Consider the following 23,408-nt stretch of genomic DNA (forward strand, 5'->3'; position numbering starts at 1 on the left):
ATCTCCTATAGCTTCCTATTATAATTCACTTTCTTATCAACTTTTCTAATCATTTGGAAGTCTTATTAGTTGCCAGAAGTCAGTACCTGAAAATCTGTGCCTGTGTTTGTGCGTTTCATGGTATTCTACTCTGCAACAGTAGAACTACGCAACATAGCTTTATCTCCCCGAACACATTATATTCAAATTAGTGATTGCTTGCTACAGTATATCTTCAACATACAGTATAAGATTCAGTGAGAGTGGAGATTATATGCTTTAAGATTCAAGACACTAGTTTCCATTGATCTGTGAGATAGATCGACTCCACTTTATGGACTAACAGTAGAGGATTAGCTCTACCATGGTAGGTAGTCATTTCATTATAATAAGAGCTGTATTTCCAAATTCATTTAAATTGTAAGTGAAGTGGGAGACTGGAATTGTTTCACTCTAAATGGAAATTCACTATATCGAGTTCACTTTAAGCAAGTTCCACTGGATAAGCCTTAATGCTGCATCTGTACTGATTGCTGGAAGGTAAAGTAGTAAAAGCTAAAATGATATGAGTATTAAATTTAATCATTTGACTTAATTATATTCAAACTTCCATTGTAACAAGGGAAAACACCTGAAAACCGAACTATGGAACTCATCAAATAAGCATTATAAATTCTTCCTAATTTACAAATGACCCAGAACTGTATGGGGACTGATAACACCAAAGAAGAAGTATACAATTTCTCTTTTCCTGGCCAATATTTTCAACTGGCCCTACAGCTGGCTTAAAGTAAATAAGCAAATAAACTTGAAAACATCACAAACTGCTCCCAGTGCATGAAATGTAATATTTGTCGTCATGGTTCACAAAATTGATCATCTATGCAAACTTATTCCAGCTGCTACTGACTAGGACAATAACCAAAAAAAAAATCTACACTTAAATCATATAAATCAGACGGAGATCATCGTATTCAAGATAAACAATCCTAGTCTACATAACAAATGTGCAACCTTAAAGTGCAGTTGACTAACAAGGATCAACTAACACCAGAACCCAGGTATCATTCTCATTACCCCTGGTACAGCAGTAAAATGCTTTGATGTTAACAACACCTTGGGTGCATTTACTATAGACTCACATGGCATAAATTCTTTATAATTCGGTGAAACAGTGCTTTCGTCAATCACAAGTTTTATGTTTTTTTGTAAAAGTACCTGATACCATATTATTTTGTCTTCGGTTTGTAACAGAACTTGTAAGAACTTGAGTTATATGTAAATCTGAGGAATGAAATGAAATCTGTTCTGTGACCTTTTGTAACTTTAAATTTAGAGTGTACACATCTGATGGTGCACCAGTACATCCAAATGAGTTACTAGCAAATTGAGGTTTTTTTCATTTTCTTATCAGTGACGTTATAAATATTTTGCTCTCTTCTGCTCATATGGTCTCAATCATCAACCTTCATAATATTTTCATATGAAAAAAATTTACATTAACTATGACTATACAACCTTTTTTTAACCATTGTATCATTTTACATTTTTAATATATCCATTCTGGCCGCTACATAACTTGAATGCGGATTTGTTTGGAATAAGTCAAAATACGTCTACATAAAAAACGTTGTGTCAATTCTACGTCAAAGAAAGCTAAAGGGGGAAATTGTTAGCATGAAATTTAAATCAATGTAGGCATTTATTCCATTTCAAAATTAGACAGAATTACATAAATAAAAATAAACACTACAATGCATAGTAATCACTGGGCTATAACTTTGAAAAATAATGATTAAACTCAATCTTACCAAAAAAGTATATTACATATTGGATTTTAATTTGTATATTTTACTTTGCATGTTATGGTTACAAAATACCTTTTTACTTTGAATAGTTTTCTAGTCATTAGTTTTGTATTCCATATTACAGCGTATCAATTTAGCATGCTAACGAATTATCTGATTGTTTAATGTATTAGATTGATAAATAAATAAAACAGATATGAACATTTGGATAAATTAGATTTTAGTTATCCTAAGATAAACTGGATAAGTCAAAGTTCAGGTCAAAATAAGGAGGTGCTCTTGGAACACATCCAGGATTGTTACCTTAATCATGATACTATACGATCAAGGAAGATGCAGTCCTGGATCTAGTTCTAGGTAATGCAGCAGGTAATTTACACACAGAATGAAAATGGGATAGATTCTGTAAGTGGTATGGGATCCATTCTCCCTAGGCAATATTTAACCAGACAATAAAAACTAAAACGTCGCTAAAATGTAACAAAGGAGATTGTTTTAACTAGCTGGTGAATTAGTACCAAGTGGGTATAAACTGGATAGTTCCTTGAAGAATGGAAGGGGAAGTTACAAGTTTTTCTTCACAAAGAAGCTTAATAGAACATGAAACACTTTATCACATGAAGCTGTTAGGCAGAGACTATGGGCCAATTTTTTTCTAAGCAGACCCGCACACAATGGGGAGGACAGTAATAGGCTGGAAACCTGTTTGTTCTGTCAGTCTGCTTTGCCATGGATCTTTAACCCCAGCCACAGTATTAGCATCCCGCTTCTGGGTTTCCTCACCAATCACAGATAGTGGGCAGGATGACATGCCAAATCCGTCAACAGAATTTTCATAATGGAAGCCTGGTAAGAGTCAGAATGGCTGAACTACATTGATTCATGAGGCATCAACAATCACCCCAATGGAAAGGAGATGCAGGAAGTCTGCTCCCCAGTCTCTCAGTCTTGCCTGGAGGTCCTGCTGGAGGATCTGAGGGACTGAATGAACTAATGTTTGCCAGGAATACGAGGAAAAGGCCATCCTGTCCAACCAAACAGATGAGAATGGAAGTGGCCGAGGAAGTGAGCAGTAGAGAATGGTCCCTCCAATCTGGAGACACTGCATTGAGAGGGTCCAGAACCTCAGGAGGGTGAAAAAGGTGAGTGGAGTATCACCTTCAGGTGCCAAGCTCCACACTCTTTGACTTTCCCAGCATTCTCCTGCACAGTACTACACAAACCAGCACATCTCCCAACTCCACTCATTCGTCTCTTCCCAGGCACTTCCTTACATCCCCATTTAAGCAGCCAACAGCCACATTTACCCTCAGCTTTGTGCCATTTCATACTCATGCCTCACTGTCACACTCCACAAGTGTTGTTCTGTCCTTAAGCCATTTCAAACATTCCTTGGAGGTGAAAAGAGCACACAGAGGCAGAGACCAGAGATGAGGGCGGGGTTGGGGGGTGGGGGGGGGTGGGTGGGCCCTGGGCCCCCCCAGTAATGGCCATCTTGGTAGCCAGCGACAATGCATGCCTGTCCGATCCACTAGGAAGCAGGTCTTGTTCCAAAGCGCTGGAGATGTCAGCAATGATATGCCATGAGAGCCTGAACTCATATGTTGAAAGAGGTGTTCCTCTGCCTTTAGATCAGGTGGGGGGCGGGCGTTTCACCTCCATGAAACAGCATCTCAGTGCCCATGCCAACTGCCTTGTGAAACAACATGCGGCTGCATAAGCTGCTCCCATGCCACAGTGAAGGCTGCCAACAGGGAAGTGAAGATCGAGGTAAATGAAGTTCAAGACAGGTGAATAGCATAGCGCTTCCTTGTGGGCGTCATGCCTTAATTGGCCCGCCCATGTAAAATGGCAGCGTGTCCCCGATTGGGAGCAGTGATCAGAGGCGCATCTCTACGTGCCGGTCCTGAACTTCACCCCCAATAGGGGGAAATTCTGACCACAATGTACACAGATTAGACCTGGTAGGAGCAGATCTAAACTTTGTGGAGTCCTGTGGAAATGTGGGGTACCCTTTTTGATGCCCGTTTTGATATGGTCCTGATTGGGACACTTTTGGGGGATGTCAGATGCACTTTGGGAGAGGAAAGGTACCCCTTTGGGGAGGTAAGGTGCCCCTCGGGATTGTTAAACGTAGGCATCAATGTGTGTAAAAAGTTGCATAAACTCATTGACTGTCAAACTCATTGGAACTGTCAAAAGGGTCAAAATAAACTGTTAAAGGCAACTGTCAAAAGCAGCTGTCAAGCTGTCGAGGCATTTACAACTTCTGCTCTTTAAACCTTTGAAAAAAATGTCTGGCATGTTTAAAAAAAATCATTGCTTGCTATTTTACCCTGTCTGTTGACAAACCTAAGATCTACCATTACTGGATTGGTGCTGCATGAATGATTTCACAACCTTCTATTATCACAGTAGAGTGCCTGTCATTACACAGTTTGATTGACAGCTCCAAGTGTTATAGACTCTTTGAAGCGGGATTATGAATTAGAATGCTTGTTTTTATAAGGAATTATGCACTGCAATGAAATATTTGTCCTTATAAGGGATTATCTAGTTGAATGAATGCAAATGTAATTAATGGGATTTTAAGAATGTGGAGTTTTTTTTAAAGTCTGCAACAGACACTTGGAACATTATCTTATTTCAAATAAATGACCACTGAGGTCTGCCCATAGTGGATACTGGGTGAGTTGGCATGGTAAGCATAAGGGCAAAGGGTGGTGGGTTGGAGGACATGAGTTGGCATGAGTTACCACTAAGTTGCCATAGGGGCTATAAAGGGCCATGGGGTGTGTGGGGCATGGGTTTGCATGGATGGGGCATGGGTATGTGTGTGGGGGCGAGGGAGTGTGTGGAGTGAGCTCTGGAGGAGCCAAGTTTTACTGTTTTTTTTAATAACTTCAACACAGTGCTGGAACACAGGCAAGCCTTCCACCTCTGCACCCGGCAGCCTCTGCACTCGTTCTAGGTTCACCTGACCAGACTCCTAGAGAACCCTGCCATCCCAGATCAAAAATGCCAACTTCCGGGCACTTTTTCCCAGGTTGGGTTTGGGGAGCCGGGAAATATCCAAACTCCATGCTCCCAACCTGGGAACAAAAATCCAGGCCTATAAATATTGTAATTACTTACCCCATAGCTCCACAGAGGTTTCCCACTCACCTGTAAACATACCCAGGTTAAACCCATATTGGCTTCACAACCTGACACCACTTAGCAGAGCTTTAGCCGCCCCCCGCCTACCCCCCAGCCTGCACCCAAACCCATCTCCCATTGACAGTTAAACTTCTGTCCTATGACTCCATTTAAAAATAAATTGTTTAAACATTTTAAAAGGAGAGAGTAAAAGGTAGGAGAATGGAATTAGAGTCATGAGTTCCAGTTAAACTGTTCACACTGGCAGAACACAATAGAACAAATGGCCTCCTTCTGTGCTGAAATTTATATAAAAATCAACTATCTTGTTTTAAGTCACCACACAGTGCAATAATTACCTCGACACATTTTCCAATATTTGAAGTCTATGTTGAACATCATCAACAAACCTGCCTTGAATGACTTCAACTCCGTGGAAAATGTAATCAACAACTACACAACTTGCCACCAAGTGTTAAAATTAATCTCAAATATGATGTGCCTATCAGATCTGTGTCATTCAACTGGCCTACGATAAGTGGCTCAGTAATAGTTCAATACTATAATGAGACGGTTGTAGCTTTGAATGAGAACTATAATTTGGACACACTTCATGGCTGTGTTAATTATTTTTGGGATATTATAAGAATACTGTATTATCAATTTTTTTAACAGTTGTAGAAAATCTTAACTTTATTCAAATAACTTAATTATTCATTTATATTTATTGGAAGATTTTATTCTCTGAAAATTTCATTTTCTTCACTAAAACCTCTGGTAAAAATAAATAATTAAGAGGTGTTGTAAATTTTCTCACTCTTCAGTACATCTTTTTTAACATGATAAATGAAGGGTTCAAAACATTTGTTTTTGGTGGATTGAAGGTATCCATTACAGATTTTACAAGGTTTTGATTGCCTATAAATTTATATAACTACTTGCACAGTCGTCAGCCACATTGCGGTAAGTATTCATGCTTGAGGAACAGGAAACTATGGGCTGCATTTTGCAGGGTGGGGGGGGGGGGGGGGGGAGGAGTGTGGGAGGTGTTGCGGACTGCTCACCCAACCCTAGCGCCTCCCTGCCCCCAACAGAAGGAAAGTCAGCCAGAAGCAGACACAACCAGAACAAGCCCGCCCCACAGCCATAATACGATGGGGGCGTGGGGCCAGCTAAATTGGTTGAGTGTGGTACTCAGTGGCTGTAAGTCTTGCCTCAGGAACTCCTGGCCAATCTGAATGGCCAACAGCTCCAGCAGTCCCGCCAATGCCAGAGTTCAGAAGTGCACATTGCCAGGATTGCAAGAAGGAGGACAAAGATGATCATGCCTGCCCCAGATAGGTAAGTCCCAGGGTCTTAGGGTGTGGAGGGATCCCAGAGTCTAGGGAAGGGGAAGGAGGGTCAGGGGGTGGGTTTTGGAGGCCAGGCAGTGGTGACACCTTGGCAGGGGGGTGCCCATGATGCGTGTAGGACACCCCCTCCCCCCCCCACCACAAGAGGTGCCCGCTTCATACCAGCCCTTTTTCATGTGTGCCACAAAAAACAGCCTGCCCAGTCTTGCCTGTGCCTGCCCACGCCAGCCATATCTTGGCATGAGCAGTGTATTATCCTGGTTATTAGGGTTGCTAACAAGCCTAATTAACCTTTTATTATTTATTTGCACACAGCGGGTGGGCTTCCAATTTCAGCACCCACCCACCTCGCATGTTATGGCAGTCAGCTCAGGGTGGGCGGGCAGCTCGTAGGCTACCCACCCGATCTATTTCATGTGCCCTTTCCCCCACCCCACCAAAAACACAGCCAAAGCAGCTACCAGTATTTCTAGTTTTAACTGTATTTTAATAAGTGAACTTGAAACAAAGCAGCATAAATATTTTGCTATTACTTTCATTTTGTAAATTATACTCTTTTTAACTTTGAGCATTGACAGGGAAGAAACAAAACTTTATATTTTTAAATTCATGATCTTTAAATACTATATTGAAATAATACTTTTTTTTAATCCAAGCAATAAAAATGTTACATTGGCAAAATAAAACCTGAAAACAAAGGCCCTTAAACTATACTGTGAAACATTGATACATGACTGTTTAACACAAATCTTTCAAATTCTCCTGTTAATTTAGCACAGGCACGAACCCAGTTAAAATAAATGGATTAGGTTTTTCCTTAAAAGAGTAGGGAGAGGAATTTCAGATAAATTCTGTGTTTGGGGACTCAGAACTGCAGTGTAATTTCAGAGCAAATTAAATTGTTAACCTGGCTACTTGAATTACTGTAGGTGAATGGCATTCAATGGATACAAACAGAAGCTGGAAAGTCAGTAAGCAAAGATATTAACATTTTTATTAGCATAACTACAGAATAAAATCTAGAAAAGTGTCACTCATTTTCTCCTAGCCAGGTTAGTTTCCCTTACATTTACATTTGAAAGCTAGAAAAATTCAGATTTCTGCAAAGAAAGGCATTGATCTGAATAGGCAGGCAGGAGAGATGATTGTACCTCCTCCAAACTTAATTGAATGAAAATAAAAAAGGGAAATCCTCAAAAACACACAAGACATTTCTCATGCACACTGTTCATTTGCCATCAGCTGATTTAAAAATAACATCTAATATCTGATGATCCTAGTATTCATATCTTGAAATTAAAATTTTAGTGTTTATGAAATGTCATGAATGAGAGAATTCTTCAGAAGTAATGAGAAATTATTGAAAGATCTAGAATGTGAAATTGGTTTTTGACGATTATACAAAACAGGTGATTAAGAATTAGTAGTACATTTTACACCTTACCTGATTATTTCATTCTGATTATTTTGTTTTTATATACTGGCAATTATTAATCGATAATTAGAATCAACACCGAATAAGCAAATTAAAAACAATAGAAGTAGAAAAATTGGAATCTAATATGCTAACAGGAATGTAAATTAAAGGATCACTGTGCTATTTGATTCTATCTAAATGCTCCTTTGTTTTCTGCTAATATTTTGCTTGTTTATGATTTGTAAAAAAATACTTTGAAGGTAACATGATCGTGTTACTTACGTTATATTTAGATTAGGTGTCTAGATATATATCTAAGTAAAATGCACAATCATCACGTAATTCACTTCTAGTGGTGCCAATTTAACAATATTCAGGGTTGAGACTGAGCAGCATTTTAATAGTGACAGAGAAACAAAGGGCTCTTAGCATAAAATTTGTGAAATCAAGTTCTAATTTGAAGTAAATGAAACAGTATTGCAATGCCCGCACAGATTCTGTGAGGAAGTGTTGAATTAAATTGCTCCTGACATCATTAAAATCACAGCCGTTAAGAGTAATTTGATGTGAATAAACAGTAAAATTTTCACAGCTAGATATCACACAAAAAGCCCATGGTACTGGTAAAGTCAGTGAAGGAATGCTGCCTTTAATACTGAAGCCCATCTGTGAAAACCATAGACCATGTTAAGTGAATCAAATTTTCTGATGGACGATTATATTTCATTTCCCTTTCCTCTGAACCAGAAAACTGCACTGTATTAAAAAAATACATTTTATTCACAGATTAATAATCCATCTTTTGCCGCTGTGGTGCATCATCTCAGGAATCAAATTGCTAGCAAAAGCTATACCATATTTCATTATTTTCAACCTAAATAAGGTCTTCCTCATACATATTTTCATGCAGTGAATTAACATTCTTGTTTCAAACTCCACTGACAGTTTTTAGATTCAGAAATGTATTATACAGGAGCTGATGACATACTCCTTTCTGACCCTTACACATTTGCTTTCTGTCACTTACAGAACATGCTGTCAGTGGAATCCTGATAAATGCTCTTGAAGATGTCACAGCAAAGCTTGGCCTTAATGCGAAACACATGCGGGTCAGTAACCCTCCATTCATCATCAAGAAGAGGGTCAAGCTACTGCTGGATCATTGATGGTCAAAAGCAATTAACCCTTTCATTTACTATTTCTGACAGAAGTATTCGGAGTGGGATTCTCCATTGCCCTAGATTAATCACCAATACTGGCAGTTTCATTTTTTTATTGCTTTACAAGCTGTTAAAGTCAGAGTAAACCTTGACAGGTCAAAATAATAGGAAAAAAATATAATAATTGATTTCCAAAACTGCATTTTGTATATGGCTTGAGGCTATTTCCTCTTTAAAGATCTGTTAAATATTTTGACATTTACCTTGCTTTTTTCACCTTATATAATCTCAATACTTCCATTAAAGTCAAAGGGAAAAAAATGAGCGACATGTAAAACAGGCAGACGATCCAGGCCCGTCAATTTCTTGTTGATCGGGTTAGGTTAAAAATATCCCCAGAGAGTTTCCTTTCTGTGGGTGTCCTTGTGGACTAGTCATCTATGTGGCACTTTATCAAAAGCTTTGCTGCAAGCTGATTAAACAACGTCCACTGTGTTCCCCGTTCCACAGAGTTTGTTATCTCCTCAAAGAACTCTAACAGATTTGTCAGGCATGATCTCCCACTTATAAAGCCATGCTTTAATGCCGTGTTTCTCTAGGTTCCTTCAGGACGCCAAACATTGCTTTCCTGATCTTCTTCATCTCAGTTATTTTTTAATGGATTGGGTGATTACACCTAAGATATTTTTAGATTTCTCTATGGTCTGTAGAATGTCTCAGTAAGGTCTCTGGTGTACACATTCCCACTTTCCATAGGTTTTCCACATTGCTCTGCTGCCTGATCCAGGGTGTCAATTTTGTTTCCCTACTCTTCACTGCAAAATGTTCAGTTAATACAGTGATCATAACTATACACAATTTTTGTGATGGAAGGGGAACAGACCTTGTTTTGAACAAGTTCATTGTCACTTTCTCAGACTTTTAAACTCAACCCTCCAGTGATGCAGTTCAAGATGTTGTTTTGCCCTTTTGTAAGGCTGCCACACACTGTTTTCAGTGAGTTATCTATGAGTACCCCCAAATAATTTTCCTGTGCTCTATTTTGTACATTAATCCCTTTTACCTTGTAGGTGAATCCAATGTTCCTATTTTTGGATAAATTTACTGACAAGCAACATGTAGCACTGATTATCTGACCAGTGTTCCCTTTCAGAGTGGGCCAGTGAATTTAGCCTCCTCGCTCAACTGCTTATTCCCCTTCCCCAGTCTGATCATTTGTACTATTCCACCACATTAAATGGCATGTGCCACTTGCCAGGCTAGCTGCCTATTCCAATAAAAGAAATTACCCTTTGTTTTACATGAAGTTTCAGAAATATTTAGATTTTCTATACAGTATTGTATCACTGATGTTATTTATTAGGTTCTTTAACCCTTTGCAGTTACTTGCCCTAGTGGTTCAATGTACAACTTAAGTACGATATTGCATCAATGCTTTTGGAGACTAAAATCAAGTATTAAAAAAATCACAAAGTCAAAAAATGAAAAGGTGGGACATGCAATTTTCAAAAATTTGTGGTTTGCTAAATAGTGGCGAGCATACTGCTTTTGACAGACATATTATTCTCAAATATCTATGACTCCCTTCCTTATCAACTAAAATATGGCTAAACAATATGTAAATTAGAGAAAAATTGCATGAAATGATTTGTTGCATCTCAATTGCATCGTTACTCAATCAGAAGTGAAAATTTGGATTACTCCAGTACCTGGGACAAACTATTTAGTTTAAAAAATCAGAACTCTGATTTGGAACTACAAATTAGATATCCAATAAGTATGGAACAGGGTATATTCAATAATTCTGCAGTTACAGAGATCAAATTTTATTTTTCCTACTAGTTGAAAAAACTTCCATTTGAATTCACAATGTATGAAGTTGACAATTACTTCAATTTGTGGTGTTATACTCCCTCCTACTCATGCACTGGAAACTTTATACTGATATCACGTTTTTTTTTAATTTAAAGAACACTCCTTGCATGTTAATGAAAGGCAGAAAGAAAAGGAGAAAAAACTGTTACTCATAATATTTCAAAAATGGAGACCTTAACAATTGTTAAGCAGCGGAATCAAACAACAAATAGTTGATTTGATGTTTCAATGTATTGTGACACAAAGGCAGGATAGGGTTTTTCAATATTGGCTGCACCTTCAGGAGAAGTACCAGTTGAAGAACATTTACAGCATTACTGGGAGATGAGAATCATTGGGAAAGTCTTCCAGGCAGGTTTTATTTATCTCCTAATTACAAGCTTTTACATTGCAGTAGGGACATGTGTCAGGTATGTTTTAATAAGCCAGCCAGTCTCCTATGATATTGGTCAAGGTAATCTCCAGTCTAGCTTTAATATTTAGTTGATAGGGTAGCATTGCATTTAAACTATCATGTCCCTTTAAGGCCACTCCTCAGGTATATCCTGTGGTATAGCCTAAATAAGCACATTCTAAGATTATTTAGAGAGTAATTATTGAAGATTGGTAACCCCTGCTGTTGTGAAGAGGCAGAATATCGGGCCAGAAAGAACTAGTAGGAAATGACTAGTTTTCCTTCTCTTTGATTTATACTTCTGATGGATAGAAGCTAGATTTAAGAATTTTATTATGAATACATGTAAACTATTTTCATAAAGAAACTACTGAGATTTTCCATGATGTATTAACTTTGTAACAGTGGCTCCCTACAAAAGAAAATGTACAATGTTGTTCTACCAAGTATTGCCATTTGGTATCATGCGTTGTAATATTTTTGTCACAATGGCTTGAAATATGTATTCATTCAAAACACAGATCATAAGGCAACAGATCAGCAACAAACTCCAAGGACTCTAAGACTGGGAAGTCATTTAGAGTCTTAACCTTTCACACATAAAAACTGCATTCACATGACACTCTCAATAAGGCTGTCTTTGGAAGCTACACAAAAAGTATGTTAGTCAGGGATGAAGTACAAAGAAGTTATTTTACTTGTTCTTATATTAAGAGTCATAAGCAATGAGGTATTTCAGACGTAATGATTTTTCTGAGTTTATGCTAAGTATATAGTAATGTATACTTTAAACCTATTTTTAAAATATTTTTTAACAAAGTTAAATACATTAGCATAACTTTGAATTTCAGATGATGCAGATAAAATTGTTCCAGCTTTGGTCTTGTGGTTTATGACATGATCTAAATGCTTCGACACTGCGTGCTTTGTAACTCATTCCTGTGTATCCATGATTCTCTATGTATCACATGGAGTTGAACTAGATCTTATTACCTATAATATCATTGCTTAGAAGTGAAAGGGCACTTAGTTCCCACACCAATATGGACATAAATTCTAGATTCCTTCATGGTTTCAAAACAGTAAAAGACATTTAATCCATACAGTAATAAAACTAAACTTGATGGATTACATACCAGAAGAGGATTCTGATCAAAGACTTGTGCGATATTACTGCAGTGTATATATTTTAACAACTGCTTATATCACTATCAATCAGGGAATGCAGCTTGCAGAACAATAGTCAAAAATAAAACTAACCTTGAAAAGTAGATGCATTGCAGCATCTCATGGAAAGGCCAAATAGTTTTTTAAATGTAATTGAAATGTTGGGATTTGTTGAAAATTATCAAATGACAGAGTAGAAAACATTGCCTATTTTAGAACACTAAATTTTTTTTATAGAATGGCCTTTATAAAATTTCTGCAACAATGCTGTTAGCCTGCACCTATTAATCTTATTCCAAGAAAGCAGCATTTGAAAGAAAATGATTAGCACATGTAAATGGTATATTAAAATGAAAAATGGGACCTGCTGCAATTACACAATTTATGTACCATATTCGTCCCATGAGTCAGTGATGATATAACAACCCTGGTTTAGCTCATCCTTCCTGTGTTCTAAAGCCCAGGGTCATAAAAACAAAGGTCCTCCCTCAGAAGCTATAAGGATGAAAGTAGATCAGAGACTTTCAGCCTGTCACCTCTGAGCAGACACTGGCTGATAACATCTACAGATGTGGAACTGCAAGTTAATTCTTTATTTATTTTCCAACTAAAATCACACTAACATTTATTGACTTTTACATGGATGCTGTTATAAATGGTGATTAAAATATTAGAGGAAAAGACGTTTCAGATGCTAGTATTTTGAATGCAGAGGTGACAGGCCAAATGGCCATTTCTCATCTTTTATACTTTCCTATGTTCTTATAAGATTAGCAAGAGTTGAAAGAGCAGCTTGTTTGCAGAAGTGTGTTTTTTTAACCGATTCCCTGGTGATATTTGTGATACTGAGGAGTTCCTTTGAAATAAGATGACATGGGTTCACAGGATTTATGGAACAACCAGCATCATTCTGGCATAGCAGGTCTAGTAGCACAGAAAGTCCCCAAAATTTGAAATTGATATTGATATGTCCATTGTGTTGGTGTATGACTCGATATTCCCACCACACCTGATTTTGGCCTGGCCATGAAATACACATGTGCTGAATTCCTGATTTTAGTTATCTGTACCCCATCCTGCACTCCCAGCTGGTTAAATGTATGCAAGAGCTAAAGAGAGCGCAAAATATGAAATTTTAAAAACCAGCAAAAAAATAGCAGATAGAACTGAAATATCACAAGCTTTTTTTTAAATCTGAGCCTTTTCTCAAAAGGGCTGGAATATCAAAAAGTAGGAGTTAGGCTTCAACTGTAGCCTTGGTCAGACCAAATCTGACGAACTGCATTTAGTTCTGACCACCACACCTCTGGAAGGATATATCAGCCTTGGAAGGGGTGCAGTTTAAGTTTCCAGAATTGTAGCAGGGCTTAAAGGATTAAATTGTGAGAACAGGTTGCATAAATTTGGCTTATATTTCCTTTAGTATAGAAGGTGAGGGGAAAGTGTAATCTAATTGAGGTGCTTAAAATGATAAAGGGATTTGAAAGGGCAGATAAAACAATAATCTACTTACTCTGGGTGGGGAATCCAGAACAAGAGGGCAAAACCTTAAAATTAGATCAATCTTTCTTAGGTACGATTATCAAGGGATATGAGTTAAAGGTGGGTAAATGTGAAGGAAATGTAGATCAGCCATGATCTAATTGAATGACATTCCATGATTGAGGGGCTGAATATCCTATTCCTGTCCCTATATGCTATAGTTTTACATAACTTGTGGGCATAATTTTAACCCATTCAAAACCATTCCACCTGCAGAATGACAATCAGCCCCATGAGTACATTTTCACATTCCTGAATGGTGAAGAGTTAAGATAGGCATATAGCAAAAGTGCACAAATGTAAATCATTTCTGAATAACGGACCACAGCTTGTCAATAATTATTCTTCATCCCAACCCAACAGTTTCCTCAACAGAACTAAAAAGCTGTAATACATGATGGTGCTGCTGTCATTATTTCACTTGAGAGGTGATCTTCATATCCTAACTCAGAAAATGACAGTATCAAAGCATCCCCATTGCAATGATACATTTGTCACATACAGGGGTCACAATATTCATAACAACAAAAGCAATAAATGAGATGGCAATGGGAAGAGCATTTGAATATTTTCAACACAAGAACATTCAAAACTTCTCATTCCATTTGTTTGATACGGCTATACGCCTAATCAAGTTCTTGTGGAAAAGGAAAATAAGATGTCAATTAATTGTATGCTCAATGTGAAAAGAAACTAGGAAGGTTCCTATTTGCCCAAAGGGGGAATTTGTTTATTCAGTCTTTATAGTTTTTACAATACTCTGAACCATTGGGTCTGTGAGTTATCAGTGTGCTGCAGAAAGCGGAAACAACATTGCATGATGCAACTGCACATTAAATAAAGAATAAAAAGCCACAGATGCAAGGAGTCATTTTGACCACCCTTTGTGCCATTAGAATCTAATTTTCTGCCTATTAAAATGTCCCTTACTGTTCAGGCGGTAGCAGTAGCCAATGATTGGTGTGTAATTGACTATAATTGTCTTTTCACTTTTCATTTATGTCATTCCGTGCTTCCTTCTGTTCTTTAATTTATAGAAAGATTTTCAAGAAATCGTACCTTTAACACTCTATCTCCTAGCTTTGAAATGACTCACTTTTAATTATAGGTTCCAGTCCCTTGTGACCAATATCAAAAATTAACTGGTGTACATATCAGATGACACCTGTGTCCAACTTATCCTGGCAAATGGAGACAGTAAATTTTAATAAAATGATAATGTCAACTTTCCACCAGCTGGTAATACGTTCAAAAAGTTTAAGGCTCTCCCAATGCTATCTGCGATCATTCCATCTGAGGATAATTTACTGACCCTCTGGTAACAATATGGATGTTCTGCAGAGTAGCAACATTATGATATTAAATGTTAAAATTGCTTAACAAAGCATTGAAAGATAACGCATACATTTTAATCAAAAGGGCAAGTTGATATTGACAGTTCCCATTTATGCACCGAATATCATTTCCGGAGCTACATTCAGAAAATAAAATGGCTAATAATCATGTAGAATCAGTTCAATCGCAAATAGAAAGGTTCTTGTAGTAATGCCTCACTAAGCATACTGTTTGTGAAGTACTCTTCTCTTTTTATTGAAATTCCCTGTTCAGTTTATAGATTTACTATATATCAAGTAGCACTGTTGAATCACATCTTAAACATTGTATGCTGCATATATCAGTAAGTGCCTGAATCAAAATGAAGTATGATAAAATATACCTGCTAGACACAATAGCAGAAAAAAAATTAAAGCATGCGTTAAAAAATAGTGAATTGAACGGCTATGAACATATATGAATTGTGATGCTACAGTAACTTAATTGTCATTGAATTTCACATTGGAAAATGGTTTTAGTCCCATTTCAAATATTTCTTTGTAAATGTTGTCAATAATTCTTAGCAGCTGTTCTTCATATCATGTCCTCAATACTTATCCACTGTGACTGAATTTTATTTTTTCCAATATTCTAAAAGATGATAGATGCAGCAAAATGTTTGTCTTAAAGTGTCAAGGAAAGCAAGTGTCTGAAAGATTAGTTTGAACAATGAATAGCCAGAAACTAGCAGTCACATGAGCTGCACAGACAGATTTTTGCAATGATTTAAGTTTAGAAATGCTTCTTTAGTTTTGCCTTGGGTAGTAAACTATTTGGTTCACAGATACAGTAGACACCCTGTTTTGAATCACAAAACTGACCTGAGGTGAGAGGCCGTTGCTAACTGTTGGGTTCATGGGATTGGTAGACCCTGTAGGAGAGACAAAGCTGTCTGTGTACCCTGAAAATCCATGCCTGCTGGTGGATAAGCAGTAAGCTGAACTGCTGTCTGGAGTAGAAGGGAGGCTGCTCTGGTGAACTGATGTCGGAGGCAGAGGCTGTGGCCTGTGAACTGTGTTGCTTGGATCTGAGATTGCTGAAAGCACAATAACATTTATTGTATCATTAATGCCGCATCATTTTCATTTCTTAAGAAACAGCTCAACTAGGTCCAAAAGCAATATGCTCATGTAACTGTTAACATTTAAAGTATTTTTTGACAATTTTTCACATTCATCACTTTTTATTTCAGAATTCAAAATAGCTTAATGATGCAGTGTCCTCAGGAAAAAGTGACTGGAAAGTCTTTTTTTTAATTTGTTTATAAACACATGTTGTAGTAATGTAAATTCCATCAAAATGTACCATTGTGTCCTTTGCAATTGATGTTACAGTGAACAAATGATTCAAAGACAAATTATCTGAGACTATAATGTTGGCATGGAGCCTTAATAGACAGAAACACAGATCAGAAGATCAGGCTCAGATCAACGTACCTGATTAGGAACCCTCCAATTTTCCAGTGATTTGACTTTAGAAGCTAGAAAACCAGGAGTGCTATAAATTGGACACACTATCCTGGATTTTCTCTGAAGAGTGAGTCCCGATGCCAGGATCACATGTGGGCCTCAAGCCCACACAGGTGGGTAGCAGGACTGCAGCGGCAGCAGGTAGCCTCTTATTGGCCCCCGCGGGGCCCACAGCCAAGGATGGCATGCTGGTTCTCCACTGCCAATCCAATCAGAGGGCCAGCAGCTCTGTAGCCTTGGCAGCGCCACTGAGAGAGATGGCCGATGCTGAGGCTGCAGGGAGAACAAGAGGCTGCCTCCATTTTTGGCACCCTCACAGGGGAGTAAGGAAGATTTTTTGATCTTCCAGGGCCAGACAAGCAGACCCTGATAACCAGAGGAGTAATCCCTCTGGACCCATTGGCCATGGAGATGTCCTTTTGCAGCGAGGGCCCCCTCCTAAGGGCATGGAATCTCTGGCTCTGATGCTCCCCTCCCCCCCGCACCCCAGATACTTCCTTGTAGCTGGTAACTGACCCACATGGCAGGGGCCCGTCCGCCCGAGGAAAATGCCAGCATATCCTCAAAGTGGTTCCTTAAAGGGTCCTTAATTATTTAAACTCATTGCCCATCTCCAGGAGGTTGGTAACATGACCCATGCTGCCATGGCTCCCCAGCATTTTAACAGGCACTTGCCTCGTACCCTGTCACCTGTGGGCAGGTAAAATTCTGCCAAATATCTTCTATCCCAAATCTTCAGTCTGTACTCTATCAAGCAAGGGTCCATATTGGGAGTATAATTTTTTCAAAGTTTATCCTATTTTTAAATTTTTTTTCCGTTTTGAGCAAAATTAGTATTTGCCAAATGCTTTTTCATTGCTTCTATAAAATCCGTTCAATCCTACTTACTATTGCAATTGCAATTACACCTCATTTAAACACCAGATACGTGTTATATGAAAGGCAGCCTCAATGTGATTAAGCCTGGTGCCTTAATAATGTCTTGTTGTGATATATTGTTGGATTGAACACACCACACTATAAACACAAAATTTAGCACAATAAACAAAATTCTGCATGTTCTCTGATCACAACTAAATATTTACAAATAATATTGAACTTCACCTGTATTGAAACATGTATGCATTTATTTTTCATCCCATTATCATTTTCTATCTGCATGAAGGGTGCAGGTGTAGAAAAATTCAAAAAGCCTGGCTTATGACCATTCAAAACCCATTCACTTCACAGAGTTAAAACTGAGCCCAAGCTTCTGGTTTGCCTGGAAATTTTGGAGATTTGAAGGTTGATTTTATTCTTCCACCATTATGCATCACTACCTATTTTAGTATCAGTTCCTACTATGTGTATTATCCCTCTGTTCTTTCCACTCTGGGGCCTGGCTTAATATCCTGCGCATGTTGATGAGATGAAAGTCTCCAATGTTTGCTGGCAGCAAGGGTCCCATACAGAAATGTTTGGCCCTAGTGAATGTAGATCCTTTGAACTAATTTGAGCTAAATTGGACATTAAGGATGAAATTGGCTTTCGGTTGTAGTTCGGAATGAGCAACTTCAACAGAAGAGAAAATTGAGCACAGTGTAAAATGGGCTGCCAATTCGCTTTCACTTGCTCTTCGGCTATAGTGTAAAATAATTTCACCCTACCCTCCATCCTTCATTCCTTATTTAAAGTGGAAAGGTAACATGAGAGCAGTAGAGGTGCAATTAGGTAAGGCATCTATGCGGGGGAATATTTCCTCCATGAGCTATGTTATAATGAAACACTTAGCATTCTTTAAAAGCAAAAGTTTATGATTTTGTTCCACATGGATTGCAGAGGCAATCTTCCACCATGTGAGGTAGTGCAAAGTGAGTTTAATTCCATATCTAATGTGATTGATAGTGACACTGGGTCCTAAAATGGTAAGTGTTCCATTTCCTGGTGCCAACATCTTGAGGATAAAAATTCACCCGAGAATGTTTTCTTAAATCTACACACTAAAGTTGTTTGATAGCTATTTAGCATAACTACAAATTATTTCAATGCCATGAAACATCCGGAAGGAATGACTGCAACAGAAACTTCAAAATGCTTTTTAGGAATCGTGCAGAAAAGCCTCATAGGCACGGAGACCAAGTCAAATGGGAAAACTTTATTTCTGGGGATTGGAAACAAATTAATAGCAATTAGTAAAACCCTTTTTAGTTTCCCCACAATTTTAAGAACAATTGAGATATTCTTAAATTACTTTACAGAACAGCCACTTTACCACCAGAATAGGGGGACTCCAATATTTAAATAGTAGGGGAGAAAAATTTGTCTTGGGGCATTAGCACTAGGCGAGTGTTATAACATCAGCCAATTGTTATATGCCCCACTTTTAGTTCTACTGAGGTGAATGTAATGAAACATCAGGCTGGGAGTATAACAGGCAGCCCAAATCATAATGACCATTCAACACTACCACTCAAGAAGAATTTCTACCCCTATCTTTATTCTCCCAAGCTGGAGTAACACAGAATGCAGCTGAAGGAAATATCACAAAAGATGGTGTAACCATTGCAAATCTGCTATATTTTTTCCTTTCTTTCTGGAACAGTCACCTATTTTTTTTACTCCACTGTTACAACACAAGTTTTAAAAAAACAAACAAATGCTAAATTCTGTTTCTTTTTTGGAAGTTTCTCGGGTTACTCTGAATGATTCTGGAGCACAGGTCTAGGCAGATGCATTTAATTGACAATTCTGAAATCTCATGCTGTAAGAGATACAGACACCAAATGTTCACATAGCTTAAATAGAAGGATTTGTTTTACCCTGTGGTATGGATGTAGGAGGATAACTGGCATCAGACAGCTGATAAGGAGACAGCGCTGGCATTGCTGTGGGTGGGAATCCTCCAGGGATCAGGTGATTAAATGCCAATAGTTGATTGGCTCCTGCTTGTTTCCTCCAACGAGCACGGCGATTGCTGAACCAAACCTAATAAATTAAACAGGATCACTTCCAGGACAGTTTTAATTGAATTGAATTTATTTTAGTACAATTATCACCATAATTAAAGTATGAATAATAAAATGAAAATAAACAAGGATGAACAGAGTAATGTACAGTTTATGTGTTTTTAAAAAAACCCCAATAGATATGAAGTGAAATACTCCAATAAGCTAATTCAATTTTGAGATATATTTACTTTTTTAAGAATGCATTGGGACTTGAAAATTAGCATTATGTAACTCAGAATACTCTGAGCCAAATATATATTTATCTACCAGTATTAATAATGCATTAAAGATTTATTTTATTAGGCAATTATTTGTAGCCATCCTGACAGCAAGATTTATATAAATTAAGCTGTTAAAAATGGTCTAAAACTCTCCAGGACCATATAAAGTAGATGCCAAATGGTTCCTGCAAAAGTCTCCTCTCGCCCTCTTTATCCAAATATTGCAATTCTCAGTTTGAGCTGTCACTGAGATCAGTGACCTTTTGGCTAACTCAATAGAGCCTGCTCAGACTCACTAGGAATGAGGAATTTTAGAGGAAGGAAAACCTTCAATAATCTGGCACAACTCTGGGCACGTTCCAGTTTACATACAGGTGTCTGTGCAGAACCTGAACACTTTCTGAACCAGTCCAAGGTCTATTCTTTTTATGAGTAATGTGTTTTTTCCCTAAAAAGATGTGCAGCTCCTGGTTTATTTCTGTACAAATGATAATTTTGTGGAATTAAACTTGTTGACATTCTTCGGTTAACCATTAGGCATTTTACTGTGGCGCAGATGTTTTGGGATAACATTCTAGATTTAAAAGCAGCAAAGAATCTTAGTATAACTGTCATTTAAAAATGTTAAAATTTATTACAAGAAATAAAAGTTTGCAGATTTGGTATTCCTACTGTCTGAGGGAAGTTAAATTCCCAACACTGAACCATCGTGAAGAAGTCACTGATTGACTTAAATCTGTCATTCATGCTGGGTTTAGTAAAAGATCCATATGTTAGTTGTTCTGGGGAATTTAGCAGGGAAGTAGATCACAGCAAGCCACATAAAAGATGATAGGCCTCATGAGACCAAATGAAGCTGTGAGGAATGCAGAGAAGTCACAGGGTTAAAGCTACACTGTGGCAGCTGCTGCAGTAATGTGGCTCCTGCATGCACTGAAGGGCAAGTACTTAGAAAGTGTTAGTGCTTGCACTTCACTCTTGATCATTCTTTGAGCTCTGAAAGTTGAATGTTTGTGTGGATGATAAAGATTTTGGGCAATGACAATTGCATTATGTATTGCAGCTTTGTTATTTTCCAGCACTCTTCTGTAATGTTAGACAAATGCTCCAACCTGCATGGGATAATACATACATAGAGAGAGGCAACTACCCTAAATGACTTCACCCCCCCACCACATGCACCACACCCCCCCACCCCCGAGCCAGCACTTTTCCTTCCTTGTCATCCCACAGGTGTCAGTAGCCCTCTAGTACCTCCACAAATCAGCCAGTTCCTTGTGTGCCCCTTGACTATAGAGTGTTGGAATTGATAGACTATTCAACATAGGAGTATCACAGTTGAGTCTGACAAAGTTCTTATCTGATGGTTGTTCATGCACACTTTCTAACTTGGTTAATTGCTCCCCTCTTGAGATCAATTTGTAGTTCTTAACCAAGATCAACTAACTCAACAAAATATAGGGATCAAACCTGACACCATTCTGATACATGTTACTCAGGATCCTCTTAGATAAGGCTGATAAGCCATTAGGGCAGCTATGTAAAATTATTAAGAATTCGATAATCTGCTTAAATGTCATAGTGGTGCTGGGGTGGTGCTGTCTTGTGGAGAAACAAACCATTGATTTTTGTTCATTACTCCTAACTCTCTTAGTTTTTGAGATCAACTATGCCATCAGGGAGAGATGGTGGCGGCTATTTTGATGTGGAGCATACGTTCAGTAGGCAGTGATAGAAGGCACGGACCATTTTGATGGCTTCACTTATATTTAAGAGAGGAGCTGTCCGTGCCTTCCCAGTGCTGAGTCACAACTCACTGACTAGGCATGGTGAACTGGTGAGAAATCCATCAGCTCATCACTGAGTATGGCCTGGAATTCTGCATTATAGGCGAGATCCAAGCTAATTCAGAAGGGTCAAGAAAGTGAGTAAGTAAACGAGTAAGAGAATTTTTGTTGTATAGCTAAATGCTAATATGCTTAGGCTGGCCTTGAAAAATGCTCCTGAGAGCATGCAGCAGCCATTTCATCAGTGACCTCCAGAAATCCCTTTAAGGCTGCATTCCTTGCAATGGATAGGGATTGTGCAATGCAAATACTACGTGATTACCCTTAAAAATTGTAGTAAGGTGTTATGTGCATCATAAGACCCCAATTTGCAGTTAGCAGTGAGATAGCACAAATTTAAGGCATCAGGACTATGGGTGGGCAAATATGCTTATAAGCAGCCGCTTTCTGCTGTGACCTACTCCTGGGCCCCTGCAGACATACTGCTCTGAAGAGGGTTCCAGCATAATCTCCACTTCTAACTTTCTTGGGTCACCCTTCCACTGGTGCATGCCAAATGTACACATAGAGAGGAAAATAAAATGAGAGGCCAGAGATGGACTCCCACCTCGTTTGGAGGCGAACACAGGGCCTGTGCTTAACACAGTGCAAGTCCAGTAATGCTGAATTTGAGAAGCATTAAAAATCCTGAAGGAACGGAGAAGTGACACAACAGTCTCTGCCTTCATGTTCTCTTCCCTATGCAAAATGAACAGAAAAATCTTTAATACTTTCAGGGAAAGAGCAGATAAGTGAAAATAGAGCAAATGGCTCTAGAGGAGGAAACTGATGCTGACGCAGACAAAGTCACCATGGGTTATTTTCCTCTCGTACTGAAATTCTAATTGTGATGCCGGGATGCACACCCAACATCACCGCGCGTCATTTTACGCATCAGCGTCAGGGACCCCCCTGCACACTGAAGAGAAAATTCTGCCCTAAGACTGCATTGTTCTCATCTACACTCAACCGCATGCTTAATAGCATTTTGTCATAGGTACTAAATGCATCTTAGCACAGGTGAAATTCCTGTGTGAGATATCAGATCAATCTGCTTTAAATGCTTGAAATTTCTAAACTATTACATTGCATCCAAAAATATTACTAAACAGGAGATCGGTTTATCATAGGACACTGTGTTCAATAATGTAATGAATTGGATTGTATTTATTAAATCAGCAGGAGATTTAAGCCCCACAAATTACTTCAAAATACACTCAACGAACCAAACTGACTAAACTAGATTTTTCATATAATGAACAAATCAAATTAATTTTGAAATAATTTCTTCAATGAAATTTCAGAAGTGATTAGTGTTTAGAATTTAGTATTGGTATTTGGAACATAATATGTACAGTGTACAATTTCAGCTAACAAATCATCATGTTACCTGTACTCGTGCCTCTGTAAGCTTAGCTCTCTGTGCAAGTTCCTCTCGAGTGTAGATATCTGGATAGTGAGTTCTCTCAAATGCTCTTTCTAATTCCTCTAGCTGTTCTGCTGTAAATGTTGTGCGACTACGACGCTGTTTCCGCTTCAGAGGCAGGTCTGGCTCCGAGTCAATATCTGATGCCTCATCTGAATTGTTTGCTGTGGAAAGCAGGTTAAGTTAATGATCTGTAGTGCAGAAACATGTGACGACAATTTCACAGTTGGGTTAATTCACAAAGCAAATGTTTGAAACCTGATTTGTGTTTAC

General features: G+C 38.2%; 1 protein-coding gene across 10 annotated transcripts in view; it reads right to left on the reverse strand.

The window, feature by feature from the left end:
- The window catches only part of LOC144693738 (paired box protein Pax-3-like), a 90,406-nt gene that overhangs the window by 14,916 nt on the left and 52,082 nt on the right, over nucleotides 1–23,408 (reverse strand). For 3 of the 10 annotated variants that reach the window (XM_078563700.1, XM_078563694.1, XM_078563695.1), the window contains exons 5-7: nucleotides 23,100–23,299; nucleotides 19,474–19,639; nucleotides 16,028–16,233 (exon numbers count right to left, since the gene is read on the reverse strand). In XM_078563700.1, the coding sequence (XP_078419826.1) occupies nucleotides 16,028–16,233; nucleotides 19,474–19,639; nucleotides 23,100–23,299 (572 nt within the window). Of the gene's footprint in view, nucleotides 1–16,023; nucleotides 16,243–19,473; nucleotides 19,640–23,099; nucleotides 23,300–23,408 lie in introns of all 10 variants that reach the window. The other 7 variants (XM_078563699.1, XM_078563702.1, XM_078563693.1 and 4 more) reach the window with 4 other exon arrangements.

Source organism: Cetorhinus maximus, chromosome 19, assembly GCF_964194155.1.
Source record: "Cetorhinus maximus chromosome 19, sCetMax3.hap1.1, whole genome shotgun sequence".
Taxonomy (NCBI): Eukaryota; Metazoa; Chordata; class Chondrichthyes; order Lamniformes; family Cetorhinidae; genus Cetorhinus; species Cetorhinus maximus.